At 45.2% G+C, this 23,098-nt stretch overlaps 1 protein-coding gene across 1 annotated transcript in view; it reads left to right on the top strand.

The window, feature by feature from the left end:
- The window catches only part of LOC144477146 (uncharacterized), a 330,738-nt gene that overhangs the window by 278,387 nt on the left and 29,253 nt on the right, over positions 1-23,098 (top strand). Inside the window, exon 5 of the mRNA XM_078194634.1 lies at positions 13,528-13,661. Within this exon, the coding sequence (XP_078050760.1) occupies positions 13,528-13,661 (134 nt within the window). The remainder of the gene's footprint in view (positions 1-13,527; positions 13,662-23,098) is intronic.

The raw sequence follows: 23,098 nt of genomic DNA, 5'->3' as shown, positions 1-23,098 counted from the left end.
CCTTTCCTTCTCTGTTTCACTACTTCTCTCCTGCTTTCTATCTTTCCCTATTTCTTTCTCTCTTTTTCTTCGTCGCTCCCTCCTTTCTCGCATTGTTGTTCTTTTCCTCCCGTGTCTTGTTCCTCTCCCCTTTTCACTTCCGCCTTTTGCTCCCACCCTCGTTATTGCCACGATTCCCTAAGAAAGACGATCCCAGGGAACTGGGGTAGCGTTTCGTCGATCATTCCGAGTGAACTCGACGCGTAACACTGACTTCGACTAATTTCATTTTCGCGACGCGATCGATCCCGCATGTTTCTCCTGCGGTGAACTCGTGTTTCTCGAGTAACAGATTTTTATTGTTTTCTACCAGATGTCGAATAATCTTTGATTTAATTTTTAATTATGTATCTTATTGGTACTTGTAAAAATTCATTAAAAACTGAACATTGTAAGAACGATAATATTATTCTTTGCTACAATTTTCTAAGGTTTCAAAACAACGTTTAACCCCATTTCTATCAACATTCCAACCCCTTTACGCTCGATTAAAATTCTTATTATAAAAACCAGAATATTATTTTCTGATATACGATAAAAGGAACGAGTTGCTGGAACATGATATTCCGCATCGGTGAAGGAAGTACAATGATAAAATATACAAGAGCGGAAGAGACTGCTACGGTTGTTCCGGGGCGTACGATGAAACGAGCATAAAGGAACCGGAAAATGTTGCAACGGAAAGATGCGAAAAACTCTGTATTATAAACGGAGGTGGAGGACACTCTTCCGCTTGGTACGCGGAGAAACGTGAATATTTAAGGAACAAGGTAGATTTGCCTGTAGCCTCGGAACTATTATAAAACATTCAGGGGTGAAATGGTATCTTTTAGCCGAGTTGTAACTTCAGCCTGCGGAGAAGGGAAAACGTGTGTTTTTCTTATGGTACATGTACTGCTTCGAAGAGTCGCTAAGTACTTATAAAATCGAGCACAATGTTAATATAATTGACTGATGTTTAATTAAGGAGAAAATAAGATGTAAGGATATGATTAATAAGTATGGAGGAAGTGTATGAATATAATTAATAAGGAAAGAGAATGTACGAATTAAATTAATAAGAAAAGAAAATATTCGAATGCAGTTAATGAGCAAAGAAAAATATAAGAGTATAATTACTAGCTGTAGAAAATATCTTAATATAATTAATAACGATAGAAAGCATGCGAACATAATTAAATAAAAAGTATTTACCACAAAATAAAATATACGAATATAATGAAATAAAATTAATATACCGAAATTAATTAATACCGAAAGAAAATATATGAATATAATGAACGAAAATAATGATCAAAAAGCCTAAATATACTATAAAACAACTTAATATTTTACAACAACGACGTACACTGCTTCTATTAAGAACTCGCCCCATGAACAGCCTGTAAAAACCAGTCGATGACTTTATCAAGCATTCTCTCTCGAGGTCCACGCGCTCGAAAAAGAACGGCATTCTGCATAAATAAACCCGGCGACGGTAATTTTTTTTATCCGCGCGGAAAAATGCTCGAAAGCGGAAAGTTTTTTTTCTACGCGTTCCGCAGCATTAAGATCTCCTGGTATCGGTGATAAAACAACGGGGCCGGGCATTATCATATCCATTTCGCGGCACGGAACGGTCTACGGCAATTTGTTCGCCGGCGTTTTTCGCTCGCGGAAGGGCGTCCGCGGCGCGGCGCGGCGCGGCTTGTTTGGATATTCGTCTCACGCCGTAAACGATAATCGGTAGAAAAGTTCCGGCGAGTTTCGAACTGCACACGGAGCGACCATAACCGTTCCGCCGCGCGGGCACGGAATCGTCGCGAGGAACTGCTTTTCCCTTCCGCCGCCCGATTTACCGGCTGCTGCCGCGCCGCGCCGTGCCGCGGCTCAGACTCGGTGATCCTCGGTTGGATAAAAAAGTTCAGCAATAATCGAGCCAGTCGAGGAGCTTCCTTATCGAAGCTCGAACCCGGCGAGATCGACGCCCGATCCGCGCCCGGAAATACTCGATGCCGATGAGGTTTCTTTCCGCGGACGTGCGCCCGCAGATATTTTTGAAACGCCGGGCACGTAGCTGCGCGAAAAGTGCCCGGAATTTGTAAATAAGGCTCGGCTAATTTGTTCGCGAAAACTGCGTGGACGCACGTGCTGCGAACAGGATGCATGGCGACGGAGAATCAATGCAAGCATTTTATTCTGCATCTTGTTTCGAGTCAGAGGGTGACAAAGATTTCTTTTAAATATTAATTTCCTTTAAATCGGAATCAAATTTAATTCTTTTGTTATCAAAGCTTTAAAATGAAAGTAAATAAAAATAATGGAGAAAGCAAAAATTGTTTGGTCGTATTAGTCACGATTAGTCACCTCACGGCGCTCTGTCTCTGCGTTGGCCAACGTTCTCGTCTTCGCCAGAGAAAATGGCGGTTCGCAGGTTTCCGGTTGAGGAGAAGGCCGCGAGGCGGAAGACAGTAGCCGCGATACAGATGTCGAGGCTTGGCAAAAAGGTAGCGAGGAAGCTCCACGGGCCATTTAAGCTCTCCCGCAGGTATCAACGCGCGAATATCTACGTTCATGAGAGACAGCCATTCACCGGCCGCTTTCCGCGCCGATGAATGAAGCATTCATACCCTTTCACAGAGGGCCCCCCCGGGTTTCGTAAAAGTCTTCGCTCTCGCCTTTGATGATCTGAATCGCGGCCGATCCGGTGCCTCCCGTCCTCCTTCTCTCCTCCACCCAATCCTCTCTTTCGCCAGGAGAGAGAGAACGCCGTTTCGCTGATTCGCGTTAATGCACTCGCCCCGCCATTTTTTTTGCGCCTCTTTTTAATCGAGCTTGTCGAGGTAACGGAGGTTGCGTGGGTGGAATCGAACTGGTCCTATAGAGATTTTACACCGTCCAACGATCGGATCGGTTTCGTTCGGTATGGAATATTGAAACGCTCGAGGAAGAATTTAAGCGGTTTCTCTGCGCCGCCATTGATAGGCTCCGGCTGGAAAATGTCTGAATGGAACGGGAGATTAATCTAACACTGTTTTCGAGCGAGTCGAACGTTCCGTGGCCGAAAGAGATCGAATATTTCTATGCTTGGCACGACTCAATACATTCACGAATCGCTTTCAAAAGTTTTTGGAAGTCTTTTGGTTGCTTCGCGATGTTTTAGCTTTGGTTTAGCTGTCGTCAGGTACCTCGATCAGGGTGGTTCTAATTTTTTTCTTAAATAAATGGTAGTTATTTAAGAATTTAATTAAAATTATATATGAACTAAATCACATAACCTGACATAACCTGTACCAAATACAATAGACACGACACTCGCCTCATATTCGCGGCATGAATTACGCAATAATACACGAGACAAAGGACTCTCGCTCATTAAATTCGTCCACCATGATCCCGGGTCTGCAGCCATGCGTCAGCCAGCATAAAACCCAATTTTGGAATAACTACCGCAAGAGGCGGTTATCGCTTTCGTCGTCGCAGAGAGACGAAGAAGCAGAAGGAGAACCGGCCATGAAATCGTTGCGCCGACGTTTACCAGAGCTAAACGATTGCCCGGTAACAATAGGAAGCTAAAACACAGAATGGACCGTAAAGCCAGAAGAGAAAGGCGACCGACCGCTACAGCGAACAGTGATATTAACGCGAGCAACGACCCTGCGGGCTTCGTATTCGCATAACGAGTCGCGCTCAAACGCTTCTTTCGCGGACGCGCCTGCCTAGCGCCCATCAAAACATTTCTCAAAGGAGACCGACGCGCCGCGGTGCAAGAGTCGTCGCACCTAAAACCACTGTCCATTGTTTCAACCGACCCTCAGAATTCACCGGAAATCAATATTAATTATTTCAGTATTTTTTGCAAGATTTCCAAATTTTTATCAGAACGTAACTCTAGTAAAATAAAAATTGCATCGATTCGTTCTTGAATGATTTCGTTAGATCAGAAATAATGCGCCGACAGAATGGCGTGGGAAATATTTGATTTATTTTATATTATGTTATGTTATATTCTACTATATTTTATTGTACAATACTATACTAAATTATAATATTCTAATATTACGAAACGCCTTCGATTCTCAGAAAATATTCCTCCACTTATTTCCACAACAATTTATCGAACATAGCAGGGCTCGACTAGAAAGTATTGTTCCCTTTCTGGAGGCATTTGCTACGCGTCTCGAGGCTGTACGGACTGTGCATAACCGGGCGATCGATACCGCAACCCGATCCCTCGCGCGATCTAGACACGTTTGACAGGTACTTTGACGATTTCTCTGCGGGATTGCACGTCCGTTCAGCAAACAACGCGGATCCATACACGAGGCACGGAAAAGTACACAGCGGTTGTGTGCGGGCCGCGCCAGGCAGTGGCCAGGTCGAGAGGTGCTAATTATTCTGTTGAATCAGTTGCGCCTGCGAATCGATTGTTTGTCGTGGCTAACCCTCGGGTGCAATGCTTGCCGCTCGTCCGCAGCCTTTGTGACGTGAAACGCGATGCATCGAGACATTTCTCTCGTTTCTGCGTCGTTCGATAGATCGACTTTCCAGTTGTAAATTTGTCTAAATTGATCCAGATAGATCTTTGTACTTCAATAATAAATTATTATGCTCTTTTAAGATGATTAAAACACCACCGTTTTCAGTGACATAATTCAAAGCTTCGAGCGATCGACGGATCAAAAGTCGATTACTTCCGATTAGATTCAAGAAGATCGAACGAGCGTCTCGAAATCGTCGATGATAATCGTTGACGACCCGGTCCCTTGTTGGGGGGTGGCTAATTGTCTCGGCGGAGCTCATAACGGAGCGACTATCGCATTGACAGTCCCTTCGGGCCATCCCTCAGATCCTCGAAGGTGCGAAGCCTGCAAGATTTATCGCGATTCCTTGGTAGCGACGAGTGGCGAGGATCAGCGGCACGTGACCGAGCTATCAATCCCCTTTGCTACACCCGGAACGCGTTCACCTGCCTTTCCAGCTTTTACTTTCCCTTTTCCCGGGACGCGGCGGTGACCGCGCGGCCAAATCCGGATCCGGGGGCTGCAGAATTTCGCCGGTGCATTATTCAGCGTCTTTCTCTCTCTCCCTTTTTTCTTCTCTTTCTTTCCCTTTCTCTCATTCTCACTCTTTTCCTTGATTTTTATTTTCTACCCTTCCTTTCTCTCTCGCGATTTTTCCTTCTTTATGCCTCGCTCTTTCTCTTGCTTTTATTTCTCTCGATTTCTTACACTTTCTACCTTTCTCTCGATATTTCTTTCCCTATTTCTCGCTTTTTCTTTTACTTTTTATTTCTACGCCTTTCTCTCCCCTTTCTCTGTTTCCTTTTATCTCTCCCCTTTCTCACCCTCCCTTCTTCACACCTTCTCTCTGTCCCTCTTTTTCACCTTCTATCTCACCCTTTCCCTATTTCACCTTTTATCTCACCCTCTCTTCTTTACACCTTCTCTCTCTCTCTCTCTCTCACTCGCACTCTCCTTCACCCTCTCTTCTTGCTTAGTTCCTCCTCCCCTCGCTCCCCTTTTCCTGCTCGCGGCCAGCCGATCGCCCGCAGTTGTTCATTAATTATTTGTTGCTCGATCACCGGGGCGCCCCTCTTCTAACTCGATGACCGTCGATTGGCCGACGGGCGCACGGAGGTTCGTCTCGCAGCTTCCTCGGCCTGCACGTGCCCCGAATAAAACGCGCCCACATGCCACTGAGTCACCGGGGACTTTGAACCGCGGGTGCAGTCGTCCCACCCGCCGAAAAACTCGGAATACTAATGGGGAAAAGGCGAGAGAGGGGTCTCTCTGCTCGATAGAACCCACTGGTTTAACGCGGTTCCATTCACCTTCGGGATCCGGGGTTCGATTGTACGACACGTGGTCTCCTATTTCACTATTATGTCTTGATTTTATTTTTTTGACATTTTATCACGTCTAGTTTTTGTCTCTTTTTATTAGGCCAAGATTTTTTTTTTTTTTAATTTTACTGTGTCAAGATTTTGTCTATTTTTATTCGGTGAAGGTATTATTTTTTTTTAAATTTTATCATGTCAAGATTTTGTCTCCTTTTACTGGGTCAAGATATATTTTTTTTCAATTTCACTGCGTCAAGATTTTGTTTCAAATTATTTGATTACATCAAGGTATTGTCTTTCATTTATTTCACTACATCAAGATTAAGTTTCTCTTTTATTTTATTACTTCAAGGTTTTGTTCCTTATTATTTGATTTCATCGAGATTTCTGCTGCAAAGCGATGTCGTTATACTGTGAAGAACATCTCTATGTTCTACCGACGAATGCAGACATTGCAACGAAGAAATGATTTGTTGCGATGAACGCAGACGTTAAAGCGTGGAAATCATTTGCGGCGATGAATAGAGACATCGAAATGAAGAAATGATTTCTAAAGTAGACTTCGGACGTCGGTAATGCTTCGTATTAGCCCCATTGAATTTTCCTGGTCCTTTCGAATCATTGCTTCAATCTTGAATTATTTAATCTCGATCCTTAAGTGAACAATATCAATTAGAATAATCTTATCCTTCCCAAAAAGGGTTAACGCGATGATTACTAAATTGGAACCTAAACTTCTCAGTACACGTTACACCGACAAACGTTAATTCCATTTCATGGGACTTTTTACGGGTCTTTTTATTAGTCGATGTGTTAACACGAGATTCGATGATTGATGGCCGGTAGATGCGTAAATGATTGCACGGTCTCCGACCTCGTAGCACGAGACGAGGTCGTCGAGAAGATACTAATGGGAGGCGAGCGAAATAAAGGAACGCGAGTAGGAAAGTTCACTGGTAGTCGCTCGATTTGATGTAATGCTGATCTATAAATAATTGAAGGGTCTCTAAATCCGCGACGCTATCTATAGTCATTGACAGAGCGAGATTATACGGTGGTGGATGGTGAAGAAGTAGGTTGACGGAGGTCTGATTAAATTCAATCTTGGAACGAAGAAAGGAATCCTCAGAAATTACGTTAATAAAATATATAATAGTTAAACTGTAAACTTTATTCACTTTTGGTAGAATTGACTAACTGCAAATTAAAATAATGGATAAATTGAAAGACTTAAAAATATCAAAGTATTATATCTGATTTTATACCTTATAAAAATCGCCAGTCTAATAATCGTACAATCTGTATCTAACGATTAATAAATATTTAAACCTAGATGGATTCCCTTTTCTCGCCCAGATATAATCCACATTTAATTAACAATCCGTAAGCTGTAACACTAAGCGTGACATCCTTAAGGAAATGATCCACCTTTAATTAAGTTCAGGTAGACTGGAATATACTTGTAACGCCTGAGAAGGTAAATCGACGCTACGTAGCTATAGAGCGAAGGACTCCCTGAGACATGCCGAAGACGCGGGAATGCAAATCATCCCTTTGTAGGGTGAATGATCCGGTTACCCCGTTACAAAGGACAAGAGCTCCGATCGACCCTTTCGCCGGGGGAGCTAATATTGCGTTTCATTCTCGAGACTCTTATTTTTATCAAGCCTGTTCACCAATGTTTATAGATTACTGCGGTTAACGATTTCATGTAAAAATTCTTCACAAAAACGGTCTTCACCGTTGCCGAAAATTTTTGTAAAATGGTTTGTTAAAATCTAAAAATACAGACCGTGAAATTCATTATAAGGTAATAGACTCAGCTGATTATATATTGTTAAATATTATTTGTCGATGGTTTACTTAGGATGTTACCAAGAGGGTTAACTACCCTAAAATGACAAAAATTCTAGACCAAAATCACCTGTCACGAAATCGTCAATAAAACAAACCAATAAATTCTCAAATATATAATCCACAATTCTCAAATATAAAACCCACAATTCTTAAATATAAAACCGAAATTCTCTGCATCGAGCAGCTCGCGATTTACCGAGATTCATCACGGTACAGTGTGTGCACAGTGCGGCCCGATAACCGGGCGTCGCGGATGTTCGCGCGTTTATGGCGTCTCGTAACCCGAGGGGGTGGGTGGCGGTATTAAATGGAAAGTTTTAATTGAGTTTAGTGCTATACGCGCGATACGTCACGGCTCGTAGTAAAACCGGCGGCGGACAAAACCGATGCCGGATTATCTTTTTCCCCGAAATCGGGCACTGTATATTTCCGCGGGGCGTCCGCGCGCCCGCTAATTAAATATTAATCGCGGTAAATGAGTTTTCTTCGGCGGCTAAACTGCCGCGAGGGCAACACGGGGCGGGGAAGGGGGGGTCGACCGGTCTCCGGTAACAGTGCTCAAGAGTAATGGGGGAGCTTAACATATTCTAAAAGGAATAGCGCGGCTTACACGACCGGCGAGAAGGCGGGCACCGTCGATCGATAGTACGCGCGCGCGCGAGTTTCATCCCGGACACGTGCGCCGCGCGAAAAACTCGCGCCGGTAATAAGATTCACGGTTAACCGGTCCCCTTGTATCGAAAGAGGATTCAGTGATCGATTCGACGATCTTTTCGCCGCGGCTCGACGACTTCTTCGTTTCAATCGTTGTCTCTGTTTTCGCGAGGCTTTCGCGTTCGATCGCGTGCCGCGAATTAATTGTCCCACCTGCGTGAACGCTGTGTTCCGTTTCAATAGGTAGAAGAATGTTGGACTTCCTCCGCAGCGAATCCTTAGACTCGTCTAATTAGGCGAACGGAACTCGGTGCGCCCGCAAACATAATTTGCGGTATGGATCCGATTGGACAGCTTCGTAACCTTCGGCGACATACTCGCTGCCGTAATCCAGTTAGCGAAACACAATTGGATGAATTCATTCAGTTTCGCGAATATGGCGATATGAATTGGGTCGGTCTGCAGATTTCGCATAATTTTTAGAATGATACAGTGCGAGACGGTGGAGTAATTTACGGTTTTTATCTTATCGAGTCTGTTGGGGTGATTCGATGTTTTTAAGCTTAGATTAAATTGAATTACTCATATTATTTTATTACTTAATTTTATTTTATTATTATATTTTTATTATCAATCTATTATACTTCCATTACAAATTTATTACATTTTCTATTACACCAAATTTCACTCCAACCGTGTATTTACCGTCCTTCGTAAGAAAATATTATTTTTAGGTTAAATCTAGCGAATGCGACTGCAAAGCTTTAAATAGGGAAATTCACAGGCTAATTACGGATGCGCTGAACGGCGAGGATTTCAATAAATTGTAAAGCACGTTCAGGGATTAAATCCGGCAAGGACGGATCGAGGAAAAGCGCTGCAAATTAAATGCGAATTTCTGCTTGAAGATTTCTTCATTCGCACATCCGCTCTTCTTGTTGGATGCGCGTGCCTCGCATGCGACCGACCCCACGGTCATCGATCGGCGCCCTGCGCCCGGTTCTCTTTGCTCGAACAGCAACAACGGGGCTAGGATGGATTCAGTTTTTCAATGTCTTGCACTGTATTTTATGATTTTTCTCATGGAAACACGAGTCTAAGGCAAATACATTACACTAGACTATAATACAATGCAATACAGTGCTGTACAGTACTGTTAAATACATATAATATACACAATACTTATATTAAATAAATATATGTATATACACAAAAAATAATAAAATAAATCTAAAGAAATATTTACGTGCCACACGCGTCTCGCAACTAGAGCAAACAATTTTCAATCTGCGCGAATCCGGCGCTGAATTCTCCTTCGTCCAATCATGGTGCAGCATGCTCCCGACTTCATCGTAGGTTAGAAAAACAAGTCGGTCTCTCTTCTCGAGGAAAGTTTGGATGCGTTTTCTATTAGGGAGAAAGGAAAAAGGGGGAGAGAGAAGGAGAGAGGGAATCGCAGCGTCTTTTAAACTTCTCCGGCCGGTACCATTAAAATCCCCACGCGTAAAGCGAAAGTTCCAAAGTCAAACGTGTCAGCTTCCGCCACCCCCGTATAGTCCACCCTCTCGGAACCCCTGGCAATAGGGGGGTGGGGTGAGGAGGGACGGATCTTCTTCCGTTGATTCGCAACTGGCAAAGAAGGACAAGGAGATCGCATTACGTCCCGAGGAAGAAAGCAACCCTCCCCCGAATAGAAGAATGGTTCGTTCGGCGGGGGAGGGTGGAAGGGAGGGTGGTATGGGGCGGAGGGACAAGGGAACGTTCGCCGGGATTTAAGGCTCCATAAATCCGGAAGGACCATCCCTTAAGCCCCGCTACGCCGTGGTCAGTCGGCTTTTACCAGATTGTATTCAGCGATATCTCTCGCGTAGGGGGACCCTACGCTTAAACGCCTTTCACCTGACTCTCTTTAATGGAGCACCTACTACACAGGCTGCAGCCGTCCGTCGATTGTTACGCGCCGGGCGAACCCTGACGCGCGGGATCAGGCACGAAAGCACGCGCGTGGAACAAGATGGCGGCAATCACCGGATTCGAATTACTAGGACTGGCTGTGATTTTTTATCGCGACCCGCAAATATTTCGCAACGATTGTCTTTAAATCGATAATACTGTGTCCAAGCAAACGCCTCTAACAACATATTTTAATTAACAAAATCTGGAAGACACACGGCAGCGCAATATCTCGGATCGTAGTCCGGACATTCAATTTTCGTCGGGCAGACTAAAGCGACCGTAATTTCGCCGGATTTCCGTGGCGCGTTGGTATCAATGGACACCGAAGCACCGGTTGAGAATGATCGGTCCGATAAGAGACACAGAGAAAGAGAAAGAGAGAGAGAGAGTATAGGAGAAACGACGGTATAGGGGAGCAAGGGAAATCCAAAGGATTGCGAGCGGGAATCCGAGGAGGATCCTGCGGAGCATCGCGAAGTAACAGAAGTCCCGGTGCAATCCGAGGAAATTGAAACGTTAAGGGGGGTAGGGGGGGAGGGGACGGGCCGACGGAAGGTCCACGGTTCCTCGAGCGAATATTCTCGACTGGCAACCGGCCGGCCAGGAATAAACCGATTCGACACGTTTCCCAAAGTTCCGCGAGGCACACGGCCAATTTATTAGCCCGTAAGCGCGCGACGGCCGCGGCGCAGAGTTAAATCGCGTGAAATACCGCTTTCGGCACCGTCGGTCGAACGCAATTATTGATAGGGCCGGAGCCAGGAGGGAGGAGGAGGAGGAGGTGGCGGGAGGTTCGGCTCTCGCCGGTCCGCCGATTCTCTAGCCGGAGAATCGAAAGGGTGCAATCAATGTACCGTGCAACGGTCCGATTTAAATTCATGAATAATTCCTACCGCCAGCCGGTCGAAGATCGACGAGCTCCTCTCTCCTTCGCCGCCCGCTCGCCCCGTATACCTCGGGGCGGATGGTGTTCCTCTTTTTTCTTTCCACGGCGGATCCGCCGGCCGGCGGACTTGCGTCTTGGTTTAATCAAGGAAATGTCCGACATCCTGGGCTAACCCACCGAATCGTTTCAATTCCGGATCGCGATCGCCGTTGAGGCCCGGAAATTCATAATGCTCCGGCTCCACGGTTTTTAAAGCTCGGGGGGAGAGAGTCGAGCCCGGAAATGCGGGACGGCGCTCCGTGGAAAGGAGAAGGGTTCCGGGGGAGTTTAGAAACGTCGTTACGGCGTCTTCGACTTTTTAAAATAAATTAGAGATAAATTGAGATAAATTATATTTTAAGTTGGTTTTTATTTCGCAGAAAAATGCGCGTGCTGTTTGCCAGACTTGTTTATTTTATATCACGTACGGGGGTGTAATTTATTGACTTTATTGAAACAAAATAAATAAATCGAATAAAAAACAGTTTTTTAAGCATTCACTTATCGTCAACTTAAATACCAATCGCGCGTCGATAACAGCTTTCATCCACGGAGATAACGCGAGTAAATCAAATGAAATGTTTTACGCGTTTTTCCGAGTTTCGCGTTGTAAAATCATCGCCGTTGCAAAAAACTACGAGGAATTAACTGAACGTCAAAGCAGACACCGTGTTGTCGAGCGCGATCAGTTTTTCCATTAATTCCGAATATTAAATGAAAAAGAACGGGATTGAAATGCTGGAACGCGAAACAGAAACGATGATGGTGCTCGTGTACTGTGTGCACGGGGATGAAAATACGGCTAGGATTCGGCCGCGGCTTACGAATCGCGTTCGCCGCGACTCTTGCTGCAGTAAAAAGGCAGATTAAATACCAGAGACAATGAAAAGCAAAATAAAAAGCAGAAGGCGATGAAGAAAACAAATTAAATACTAGAGACAATAAAAAGACAAATTAAAAGACAAAACAAATAATTAAACGCGATTAAGAAAACAGATTAAATGCTACAGAAAATGAAAAGACAAATTGGAAAGTCTCAACGCAACAAAAGGACAAATTAAAAGATAAAATAGACAACTAGAAACAATAAAAGACACCACGTTGACATAACCTCTCCAATGCACCGACTCGGGAAAGTTCGGCCCGCGTCGCGATTAAAATGGCGCGGCAGAAGGGCTAACGGTGCGCCCGTAGCAAAACCTTGCCTCCGGTATTCCAGATTGAATAAAACATCGAATTTCGCAGTAAAATCGAAAGAAACTCGCCGGTTCGTCGAACCGTACGACCGAGAATTCCCGACGAGACTCGATTTACTTCTATTTTTTTCTCGTTCCAACGAAAAGGAGAGAAACTTAATAGGAACAGAGCGCAGCTCCGGCAACAGCCGATAAACTTGTATCGAATTTCGCGAGCGCACCGTCGGCGACGTATTTGCATAAACGATTCCGGGGGGGGGAGGCGATCCGCGTTCCTCATTTCGGGGCCGTTTCCTTCAGATTTAAGGCGCGGGAAAATCGAAGGAGAAGGCGGGCCGGGAGGGGAAGTCGTCGAAAGCCGTAAAACCGGCGGCGCCGATTCCGGAATCGGCGGAACGAGCCGGGACCGGAAGCTCGTTCGCGAAGGAAAGAAGCCGGTTATCGGCGCGGATCAGCGTTATCCTAACGGGAAAGCGAATCGTAAATAGAGCGTATTTGTCTAGGAACAGTCCTAACCGAAGTTTTATTCCCTCGTTAAGATCCCCACCCCGGCGGCCTGTTCTCTTTCCATCGGTTTCCTTTTACCCCTTTTTTACGATTGATTTCGCGAACGTCGCCCCGTAAAACCCGCTTATGCTCGTTCCTTTGCCTGAAAAGCGGCGACATCTCGGGGATACGATAAAATATTTTCCAACGGAGAAGGAGAGACACCGTTGGAAATTATCGGGGGTTGGGGGGAGAATCGTTCGCGCGAGTCTTGCGGAAAAAGAGAGGGAGGGAGAGGCAACGATCTCGAACAGATTGGCATTTGCATGGGAACCGCCGGAAATGGGAACACCGGTTGCGTTTGGTAGTCAGTATGCGGGCCAGTGGGACGATGCTGGATGACGCGACACTTTGGTGAGCATTGGTTTAATCGCGATCGAATGATCCCTGCGCGAACGTGCGTGGAGGGGTGGTTTTTTAAACCTTTTAGCACCGAACGACGATATATCGAAGTAATATGCTCGACGTCACGGATAATAATTTATGATAATTTATAACGAACAATTAATAACTAAATGATTCGTTTGTTACAGCGAGAGGCTACGCAACGAGATGTGGAACGCGAACGGCGACAACGAATGGAAGCCGAAGCTCGGGTCCGCGAGGCTACGGCTGAAGCCGAGAGAGCACGCTCCAGAGTCCATCACCTTCAAAGGGAACTGGCCAGGTAAGCGAACCACCTAAACGCGAAAACACTCTTTCCTAATTAATAACGAAACATTTTCACAAATAACTCGCGTCGATCGAAAAATTAAAAAATCGTAATAAAAATTGACGAAGTCGATCGAAAGAAACAGGAACTGCAATTAATAATTTAATATATAGTTATATGAAAATAAGCATTACTTTGATCCTACTAATAAAAATATAATCTAATAAAAATTGTCTGAACCGAACATCCTCTCATCAATATTTTCCTTTCGATAAAAGCATCCCTAAAAAATTGCATAATTGAACAACTGATAAATGGACAACTGAATAATTGATCCAACTGATAAATGCACAATTGAACAATCGAACCAACTGATAAATAAACAATCGAACAATCGAGCCACCAGATAAATGAATGATTGCCAATCGACGAAAACCAGTTCACGCCCTACACACCCATTGGTTATTCGAACGACTGCCCGCCGTTCGGTCGCGCAATATTTTCGAAATCGGCGAGCACGGTCGCGATGCACACGGTCTCTCGCGCGTGGCAAAAGGAAACGCGTCCGATAAATCGCAGCTTGCCATGGAAATATTGCGTCCGCCGTTCCGCGTTTACGATATCCTCGTGATCCGAGGCTTCCGGCAGCGCGCGCGCGCTTGGTTCATCTCGAATTCCGTCGGCGCGTATCAATCGCTCTTTTAATTTCGCAGCTTCGTTGCCGCGATGTTTGCGCGATACGCTTCAATTTAATTAAAGCCAGCCCGCGTAAGCTTATACATAGCCGGAACACTCGAAATTGTTAGTATGGAAAAATCCGTGGAAATACGAGCCCGCGCGCGACGCGGCCGCCGTGATTCGAACGGAATATTTTTTGCCAGATCGTGCATAATGGAACGCGGTAGACCCAATCAATTCCGACCGCCGATTCCGGTGTCGTTGGCTTGCGCGTTCGACTTTTATTGACAACGACTAGCCGTTTCCAAAAAAAAAAAAAATATAATTGAGCGCGTCGCGGAATTATACGCGAGCTCTCTTATGCAGCGGCACGCGCAGTTCGCCGTATTAAAAACTCGTTGAGCAACGCGTCTCTCTCGCGTGCGCGCCGGTGTTTCACTCGTTTGTATCGTTTTACTTCGGCGATTTGCAAAATTTATTCCTGGTCACGTAACCGGAAACCTGTTCGGTATTAATTGTTCATTCGATTGTAATTCCGTGTCGAAAAATACCGGGGCAAGCGCGGATATTTGTTTCATGTCTGAATTACTTTAATGAGCTGGAAATAATTCACGGTGGTTTTCAGATTCTTCGAATTATATCACCGTTTTGTCTTTCATCATCTCGTTTATTTCATAAATATGCAAGCATGCATTTATATGGTATAGTAATCTAGGTATAGTAATTAAAATTGATACGAACCGATTACCAAGATTCGTGGAGGTTCTTCGATGAAATCTTTTCTTGGAGAAGCGTTAGGTTGTGTCAAGATTTATTGGGTTTATCAGGTTATGCCAAGATATATTCAATAATTAATTAAATATACTTTGTAGCGAAATATAGATAAATAAATAAATTAATCTACTTCTAAAAAAGCCCCTGATCAAATAAATAAAACAAAACCTAGTCAAATAAATAAAATATAACCCCCTGATGAAATATATAAAATAAAGCCTAGCAAATCCCAGAAAGTAACAGTACATTCAAAATCAAGTATCCCCTGATCCAATTTATGCGTTTTCCGCCACCCTAAGCAGCGCTCGTCATCCCTTCGAGGCCGAGGCTCGAACTCGAGTCGACTGCCGCCCCCGAAACGAGATCCTCGGGATCCGTATTCAAGTGCTAATCGAACCGACATCGTGCTCGTCCTCGTCGTCGTTATATAGTCTTTGTCGTCGCGATCGTCGAAGCTGCTCGAGAAAATCCGCGTTTCCTCCGTCGTCGACCAGAGGAGAAGGAGACGACACACGGAGCCTGTAAGTTGACGCCGCTGCCAAACATCCGGCAATAATTCGGCGCGGTTGTTCGACATCGATTTCTGAATTGCGACGCGTCGGGTACCTCGCCCCTTTCACCGTCCCTGTTCGATCTATGTTTCGTCTCTGTTCGGTCTCTGTTTCGTCCCTTTTACCGTCTCTGTCCCATCGCGGTTCGGTCTCTGTTCTGTCCCTTTCACCGTCTCTGTTCGGTCTCCGTTTCGTCCCTTTTTCGGTCTCTGTTCCGTCCCTTTTACCATCGCTGTTCCGTCCCTTTCCTCTGTTTCGTCGCGGCAGGCATCGGCCCGCGAAAATCGGTTATTTCATCGAGCCCCGCAGACAGCACTTTATTTCCCGCTCCGCCGGAAAAGTACCCGCCGCCGCCGCCGCCGCGATATAACGTATAAATAATGAGACCGCGTTTCCCACGCAATAACTAGCGGATTTCATGGTAAATCATCGGGTATTGGCGTTCTTCCAATAACGTATCGCGCGACTAGGCGGCACACGGTCACCCCCGCGGATATATTATCGGGGGGTGTATCGAGGTAGCCGAGATTACAATCCACCACCCCTTCGCATCCCCCCTTCGCCGTTCGCTGCGAGAATTGAACGCAACGGATCGTGAAAAGTCCGCGCCGCCGCGGCACAGTATCGTTCACATTCACTTTTCCTTGTTTATCGAATATTTCGACGGCGGATTAATGGAATTTGTTAATTGAACGTCCACCGGGGCCCCCGACGGATTTCTACGGCGCCGGTTGCGAGCCTCGTTAGCGGCTGCCGTCCGTGTTTTTCCCGCGGCGATGGAACAGCCCATGGTTTCGCGCGTGCCTCGAATTTCCGGGCCGGAACGAGCGATTATCATTCGTTGTCTGCCGAAGAAAATTTGTTGGTTAAAGAAACTTCGATTATACGATTATTCCTTATGGCAAATATTATTATTATAAATATTATAAAGATTGTGCGCTCGATAAATCATCGAACGTGGTAGCACGCGATCCCGTGGATAAGAAGAATCGGCTGTTAAGGGGGCGTTAAAGGTAATTAGAAATTGCTGATTTCTCGCGGCGGCAATCGATGGGAAGCCGGAAAGTGCTTACGAGTGACACGTGACCCGGAGGCCGCCGATAATTCTTCCATATTGGCTTTTTCCCAGCGACAAATCTCGCCGTCGAAAATGGTACCCGGCGGATATATTACGGCGGATATTGGAAGGCGGAGCCGCGACATTAAATCGTAAGAGCTTGCTCGATCCGATAAAGGGTTGCGCCGGCGAGCCGATCGCGGAGCTGGCTACCGCGCCGGGAACTAATTGCCAAAGTAGCCTATTCTTCGATTTTATAAAATGTTATTATTTCGTGCAAAATGATAAAAAAAGGAGGTTCGTTGTTGCAATAATTTTTTCCTTCAATTATGTATAGATTATAAGACTGGATTTATATAAGCCTTGCACTATATTAATTTCAATAGAAATTAACAAATATCTTCAAAAAATTATTTCTTCGTTTCAAAAATATCTTCTCCATAACCTCTACGGTTTTATAATGAAAAATCTGACTCTCGAACACAGTTAATTAATATAGTCTACTTACCGTATAAAAATGAATTGCATATTCCATCTCCGAGACAGCGATTTCCACATAAAATCTTCGAAAAGATGGCCGCGAGGCGACAGATCATTTTCCGAGGCCATTTTCCTAGAACATTTACGCCCCCCGGGGGAGCATAATGTCCGTGATTGGAACCGATCAGCGCGAACGATCGTGGCAAACATCTGGACCGTCGTTGGTCAATAAAAAGCGAGTTAAAACGGTCCATTAACAATTCTTATCGGCTCCTTATTTTACGCCTGGCAGCATGTAACTGGATGTAACGGCTGGCAGGAATTTATGGTGGCCCGTAGCGGCGCGCGCGCGCGGTGTACTTGCCGCGGAAGATTAGAGAAATCGATTTCTTTGCTTTCCCTCCAGCGGCCGCAGCGCATAACTATAAATCGCGGCCGGTGTTTGGGGACAAAGAGGAAAAAAAGAAATGAACGGTGCTTCTGCATCGCGTTATCCGTTATTAACGCGCGCGATCCAACGGGAGGAAAGCATACCATCGAACAATCGCTTAATTATCCGCGATTCATTAGCCGCGTCGATTCGAACGAGTGTTAAACGAGAGGCATCGAGCGAGAAATACAACGCGAAAATATCATTCGCGCGATTACTATCGCACGCTTTGGATACCGTCGAACCGGAGCGTGCGCGCGCCAGGCTCGAGAATTCTCGCGGTTGAACCGGGCTAATTGTTTTTCCGCGAGAACGCCGGTTTTGTAATTTATATTTATGATACTGTGCCGTCGACCGTGCGCCGTATTTTAATAAGCTGCGATTTCGGTTGTTGTTCGCCGGTAATGGGATGTGCCGCGATCGGTTCACGCGTCTCGAATTCCCGTAGTTTTCGAGCGATTTAATTGCCACGGAGTCGATGAGATAAAATATTGGAGAGTTCAATGCTGGGATAATTCTCGATTCGTTGCCGAAATTGTCGCGTTCTCTTTGTTACTTCATTTGTCGCGCTTTATTTATTAAGGCTTAATTTCTCGCTTTTTCTTTGTTAAGGCTCAACTATTTCGTCTTCCTTTTTGTAATTAATTTTTCGCGTTCTTCATTACGATTTAATTTGTTACGTTCCTTTTTATAACTTAATTTGTCGCGTTCTCTCTTCGTTACGCGGTTTTATTTGCATTGTTTTCGCGCGAGCAGGAAGAGTCGTTTCAAATGAACAGTAAAGGCTGTAGGATCAATCAACTCGAACGCAAGACTATCGATCTGGGGTATTCACATTCAAGATGGCGCGGGGGCTCTTTTCTCGCTAAGCCCTTGTTCAACGAGTCGGGTCGGAATAGCTGGATACGAGTGCGTTTGACGGACGTTTTAGTAGAATTTATGAACATTCGATCAGTGTAAGGTGAATCGTGAACAATCGACTAGAAATATCAAAGTAAACGATAGATATTTCCAAAAAACGACTCTCGCCCCATAAAGAGTTAATTTCTCAGCAAAGCGCATAAAATCAGTGGACAAAAGGCGAGCGACAATAAGAGCCCCACGAATTCAGAGGTCCTAATGTAAAAAGAAGAAGAAGAAGAAGAAGAAGAAGACGTAACGTGTCGGGAGCGGCGTTACTATATCGTGGTTACCGCGAAAGCGAGTTTCCCGGAAGAGGACGCGGAAAGGGGTGGGCCGAAGTTTGTCGCATGGTCGCGACAAAAACGTGAGGTGTGCCGTCAAGCGGCGTTGTATCCGACCGGCGCAGACAAGCGAAAGAGCACGTTGAACCGTGGCGTAGCCCCACGCGATGATATCCCTCCGTTCGGCGAGAGTCACGTCCAACGCATCTCGGAAGCAGGACATAGCCGTGTCGCACGCGGGGGTCGAGAGGGTTGCTCGTGGCATTCTGCCACGAGAAACGAGACGCCTCCCTGCCGCCGCCGTCGCGAGCTCGGCGTATGGTGCGTTCAAACGACAAAAGCACTGACGCGTTTCTCACGGGGCCATGGCTCTGCCGCCGAACGCCCGTGCAGACGCTTCTGCCGATGGCCTTCGCGCGTCGTTATGCTAATGATCGTTGCGACCTACGTCGGGCCCCGTGCCTTTGGCTACGAGTTTTCCGATAACCGCCGCGTCGGCCAAACGCATTGATCCCGACCGGAGAACCGCGCGGCTGCGGCCGACCTTGATATAGGATAATCTCGCAAAACCTTTTTATTTCTTTTTCGACCGAGGAATTTAATATGCTTCAGAGATGTACGAAGTTAACCTGGGAGAAGTGTAGAGATTATTTGTGGAGGTTAATATTATTTTATGTTTGTATTGTTTAATTACTAAATTTATTGTTAGGGTAGTTTTAAGTTAAGCTAATGTCTGCTTGTTAATTTGTGGATCAAATTGTGGATTAGATTGTAGACTGAGTTATAGATTGAATCACAGACTAAACTATCAATTAAATTATAGATAAATTTCTAGATTAAATAACATATTAAATTCCACATTAAAATGCAGATTAAATTCCATATTAAATCACAGATTAAATTCCACATTAAATCATAGATTAAATTCTCAATTGAATCACAGATTAAATCCTCAATTAAACGTCTTATTTCACTTACTCCTTTCCACCATAGACACATCAAAATCCTCCACCTAATTGCAACAGTTCCACGCCGAGATTTTCCTAGATATCTATTAGCAAGTTCGCCGCTTATCGCAACAACATTGTTCACCGTATCGCCGGCGAGTAAAAACGCGCCGAGATGTAATTTCATTGATAAAACGAAGTCGAGTATTTTCCAACAGCCTCTCTCCCTCTCTCTCTCTCTTTCTTTCTCTTCCCTCTATTTCCCCAGCTTGTAACTACGTCTGCGTACGATTTTCGCTGAATGCCAACCCCCGGGCCGAAACGAATTTTTATCGCGAACCCCATTTGGCACCGGTATCGTATTTCCCGCAGCCAATAACCCTCTGGAACCGGAATAGCAGCATGCATTATATCGTGGAAGTTTGAATTTTATCAAAAAACTTCTTGGCCCCTTGCCGGACAATAACGTTACATCGATTGGATTATTCATAAGCTCGTTTCACCAGGCCGACACTACTACCCTCGCTCTATCTATACTGTTCATAATTCAGGGGAGACGCGGCGATACATCTTTTCTCTTCTGTAATAATTAAACAGAGGATCCTCGGTGAAGAATAGACATTTTGTGCTGTGGTTCGAGGAAAAGAAATCATTTTATAAGACACTGAATTTCACGCAGTTTAGAAAGAAATAATTGGGGTTAATGTGACACTGTGAAAGAGGTTAGGAAAATTGAGAAATTGAATGGTCTTTTTAATGTCTATCAGTTATTCAAATGATTAAAAAAGAGCTTAGGCAATTTTTATTTTTAATATAATATCTATGGTATAATACCATAGTATTATATAGTAGCAATGAAAATAATCTAACCATTGAAACAATCTAAAAATATATATTCCGAATAAACAGCTTAAATTTAAGAAAAGTAAGACCACTCTAGAACGCGTTAACACACTCCGAGCGCTCGGGCAAGTCCTCCGGTGGAACGAGAGACTCCCGAAGAACGTACGATGAATAATTGAACAAAGCTAATTAGCCTCTCGCTCGCAGAAGCACGGCCGTTTGATAAAATTCGCGCTCGACGGGGGCTCGGTAGGTAGAAAAGGGAACGAGACGAAATATCCGTAATTCAAAGTAACCCGTGGTAGACGCGGCATTAAATCACTCATGACATCGATCCGCACCCTTTTCTCGAAACAATGTTACCGTGGCCCCGGCGCTGTTCTACCGCGAATCAAGTTCGACCGAGCAGAAATGAACACGGAATTTGTCTTCGTCCTCTCTCTCTCTCTCACCCTTTCTCTTTCTGCCGTCGCCTGCCGTCGCCCCTCTCGCCCCGTTCTCATCCGAGTCCGAACTATGCCTGTGGGGGGATGACAATCGTCGGCGAGCCTGCCGGAAACTTTGCCGGGCGCGACGGATACGCTCCGGAGGCCGGAGAGAGTGAGAGAGAGAGAGAGAGGAATTACCGAAACACTTAACAAACATGAAACCATTTAGCCGTGGGTAGAGCGGCGACGCAACGATACCTGACGGATGAAGACGTCTAATAGAACCTGTGTCTCGTTAAAATGCAGTTCGGAACTTGGGTACCGCGGTACCCGGGCTGCCAGAGAACTTGAAATTACTCGGGGAATCACGCGCAGGCATCCGTACGTCCCCGGGGTAGCCCGCAGTCATTTATTTGCGACGAGACCGCGTTCCCGGTGAATCTCGGTTTCGTTAAACTAACGAGCCAGGCCTTACCTGCGCCGTTGTAACTTCCAAGTTCCGGTTATGGCGCTTTGACGCTGCCGCGAGCGAGACCGAGTTACTCTCGTTGCGACAGAAACGAAAAAGTGGATTTCGCAATGGGTTAATATCCTTGCTGTACTTTCACCGGTGATGGACTAGTAATGATAACTTGTTATTATTATAAAATTCTAAGCGTTCTAAGGATTAAATTTATTAATCAAATATTAGGTTGGTGCATATTTTTTCAAAAGCTGTTGATTTAATCAAAATATGCCCCGTTTGCTTTGCTACACCCTCTTCAACAAGATATCAATACAGAAATGCCTGTGAAATCCGACATTTCATATGCACCAACCTAATAATATACCACCACCCTTAGATTCTTCTGCTTCCCTCGCAACGCTTTATTAAATAATTTAAGTCCGTAAAATCCACTAATCGCGTTAAAATAACTATCGAGGAACTCGAAGAGAAACCAGTCTCGACTACGATAAATCCTCTAACATCGTAACAGATCGCCTCGAATACCAAGTGCGCCGGATCAGCGAACCGCGGTGGACTCTGCATAACTGGCCGGCTCCAGAGGCAACTAGGCCAGGCGAGTCTTACGCGTCCGTCTCTCCTCCGCGCGGGTTTAGCAAGTCCATATTGGCTTCGTGAACTCTGCTCTGAAGACTTATTAACTTCGGAACTACGCCTAGATCGAGTTCCCTGCACCTGAGGATCGTTGGTACGCGAGGAAGCAACGCGCGATAAAGAGAGAGAGAGAGAGAGAGAGCCGCCGATATACGCATTCCGCGCGTTTATTACGCGCGCGGATTACGCCTCGTAAATCACGGCCGCTTTCCGTATCAATTTTCGAGATACCAAACCTGTCCTCCTTGTTAGACTTCTAATACCACTGTCCTTGTTTTTTTTTCTTCTCTGCTCGGTTATGGATAGCTCGATGCAGAGGAAGTCCTAGATCGTAAATATACCGATCTGCTCTCTCGGCGCGCGGTATCTCGTTTTGTCAGCTTGGTCGTGGCCGCGCTGCAGTTGTCTCTATCGAGCGAGATAATCCCGGCATTGAACGCCGCTTGTCCCAAGGACCTCCAATATATATACAGGGTGATTTTCAAATATTGTAACTCCGGGAAATGGGGGGTAGCTGAGGCTATTTCAAGTGACTTTTTCATTTTCCGAAATGCAATCTGCGGCTTTGTTAACGAGTTATTAACAATTAAAGTTGGCTGCGCACCGACGAGTTTTCGTGCTGCTGCGCACACGAGCGCGAACGATTCAGGGACGACTCAAGCCCGTCTCGGTGACAGGAGCCCCAGCCACGTATCGCCTCCGAGCCGCGTTCGATCATCAAATAAGAATTTCATGCATTTCACAAATGTTATTAATGAAAAACTTACCAATGCAGTTGTAAATGTTGTAATCCAAAAGTTGTAATCCACGTATGTAATCCACGTATGTAGAACGGCACAGATTACACTAATTTTCACTTAGGTTTTCACTTTCACTGCACTATTATTTCACACTGATCACGAATTATTCAACAATTAACACATGTCCGAAGTTGTCAGCGTTATTTTGTGTGGCCATGAAAAGGGTCGATTAATTTTAAAT

Source organism: Augochlora pura, chromosome 11 (genome assembly GCF_028453695.1).
Source record: "Augochlora pura isolate Apur16 chromosome 11, APUR_v2.2.1, whole genome shotgun sequence".
In the NCBI taxonomy this organism is placed as follows: domain Eukaryota; kingdom Metazoa; phylum Arthropoda; class Insecta; order Hymenoptera; family Halictidae; genus Augochlora; species Augochlora pura.
The sequence above is the reverse complement of the archived record's forward strand: the minus strand, read 5'-3'. Positions and strand labels throughout refer to the sequence as shown.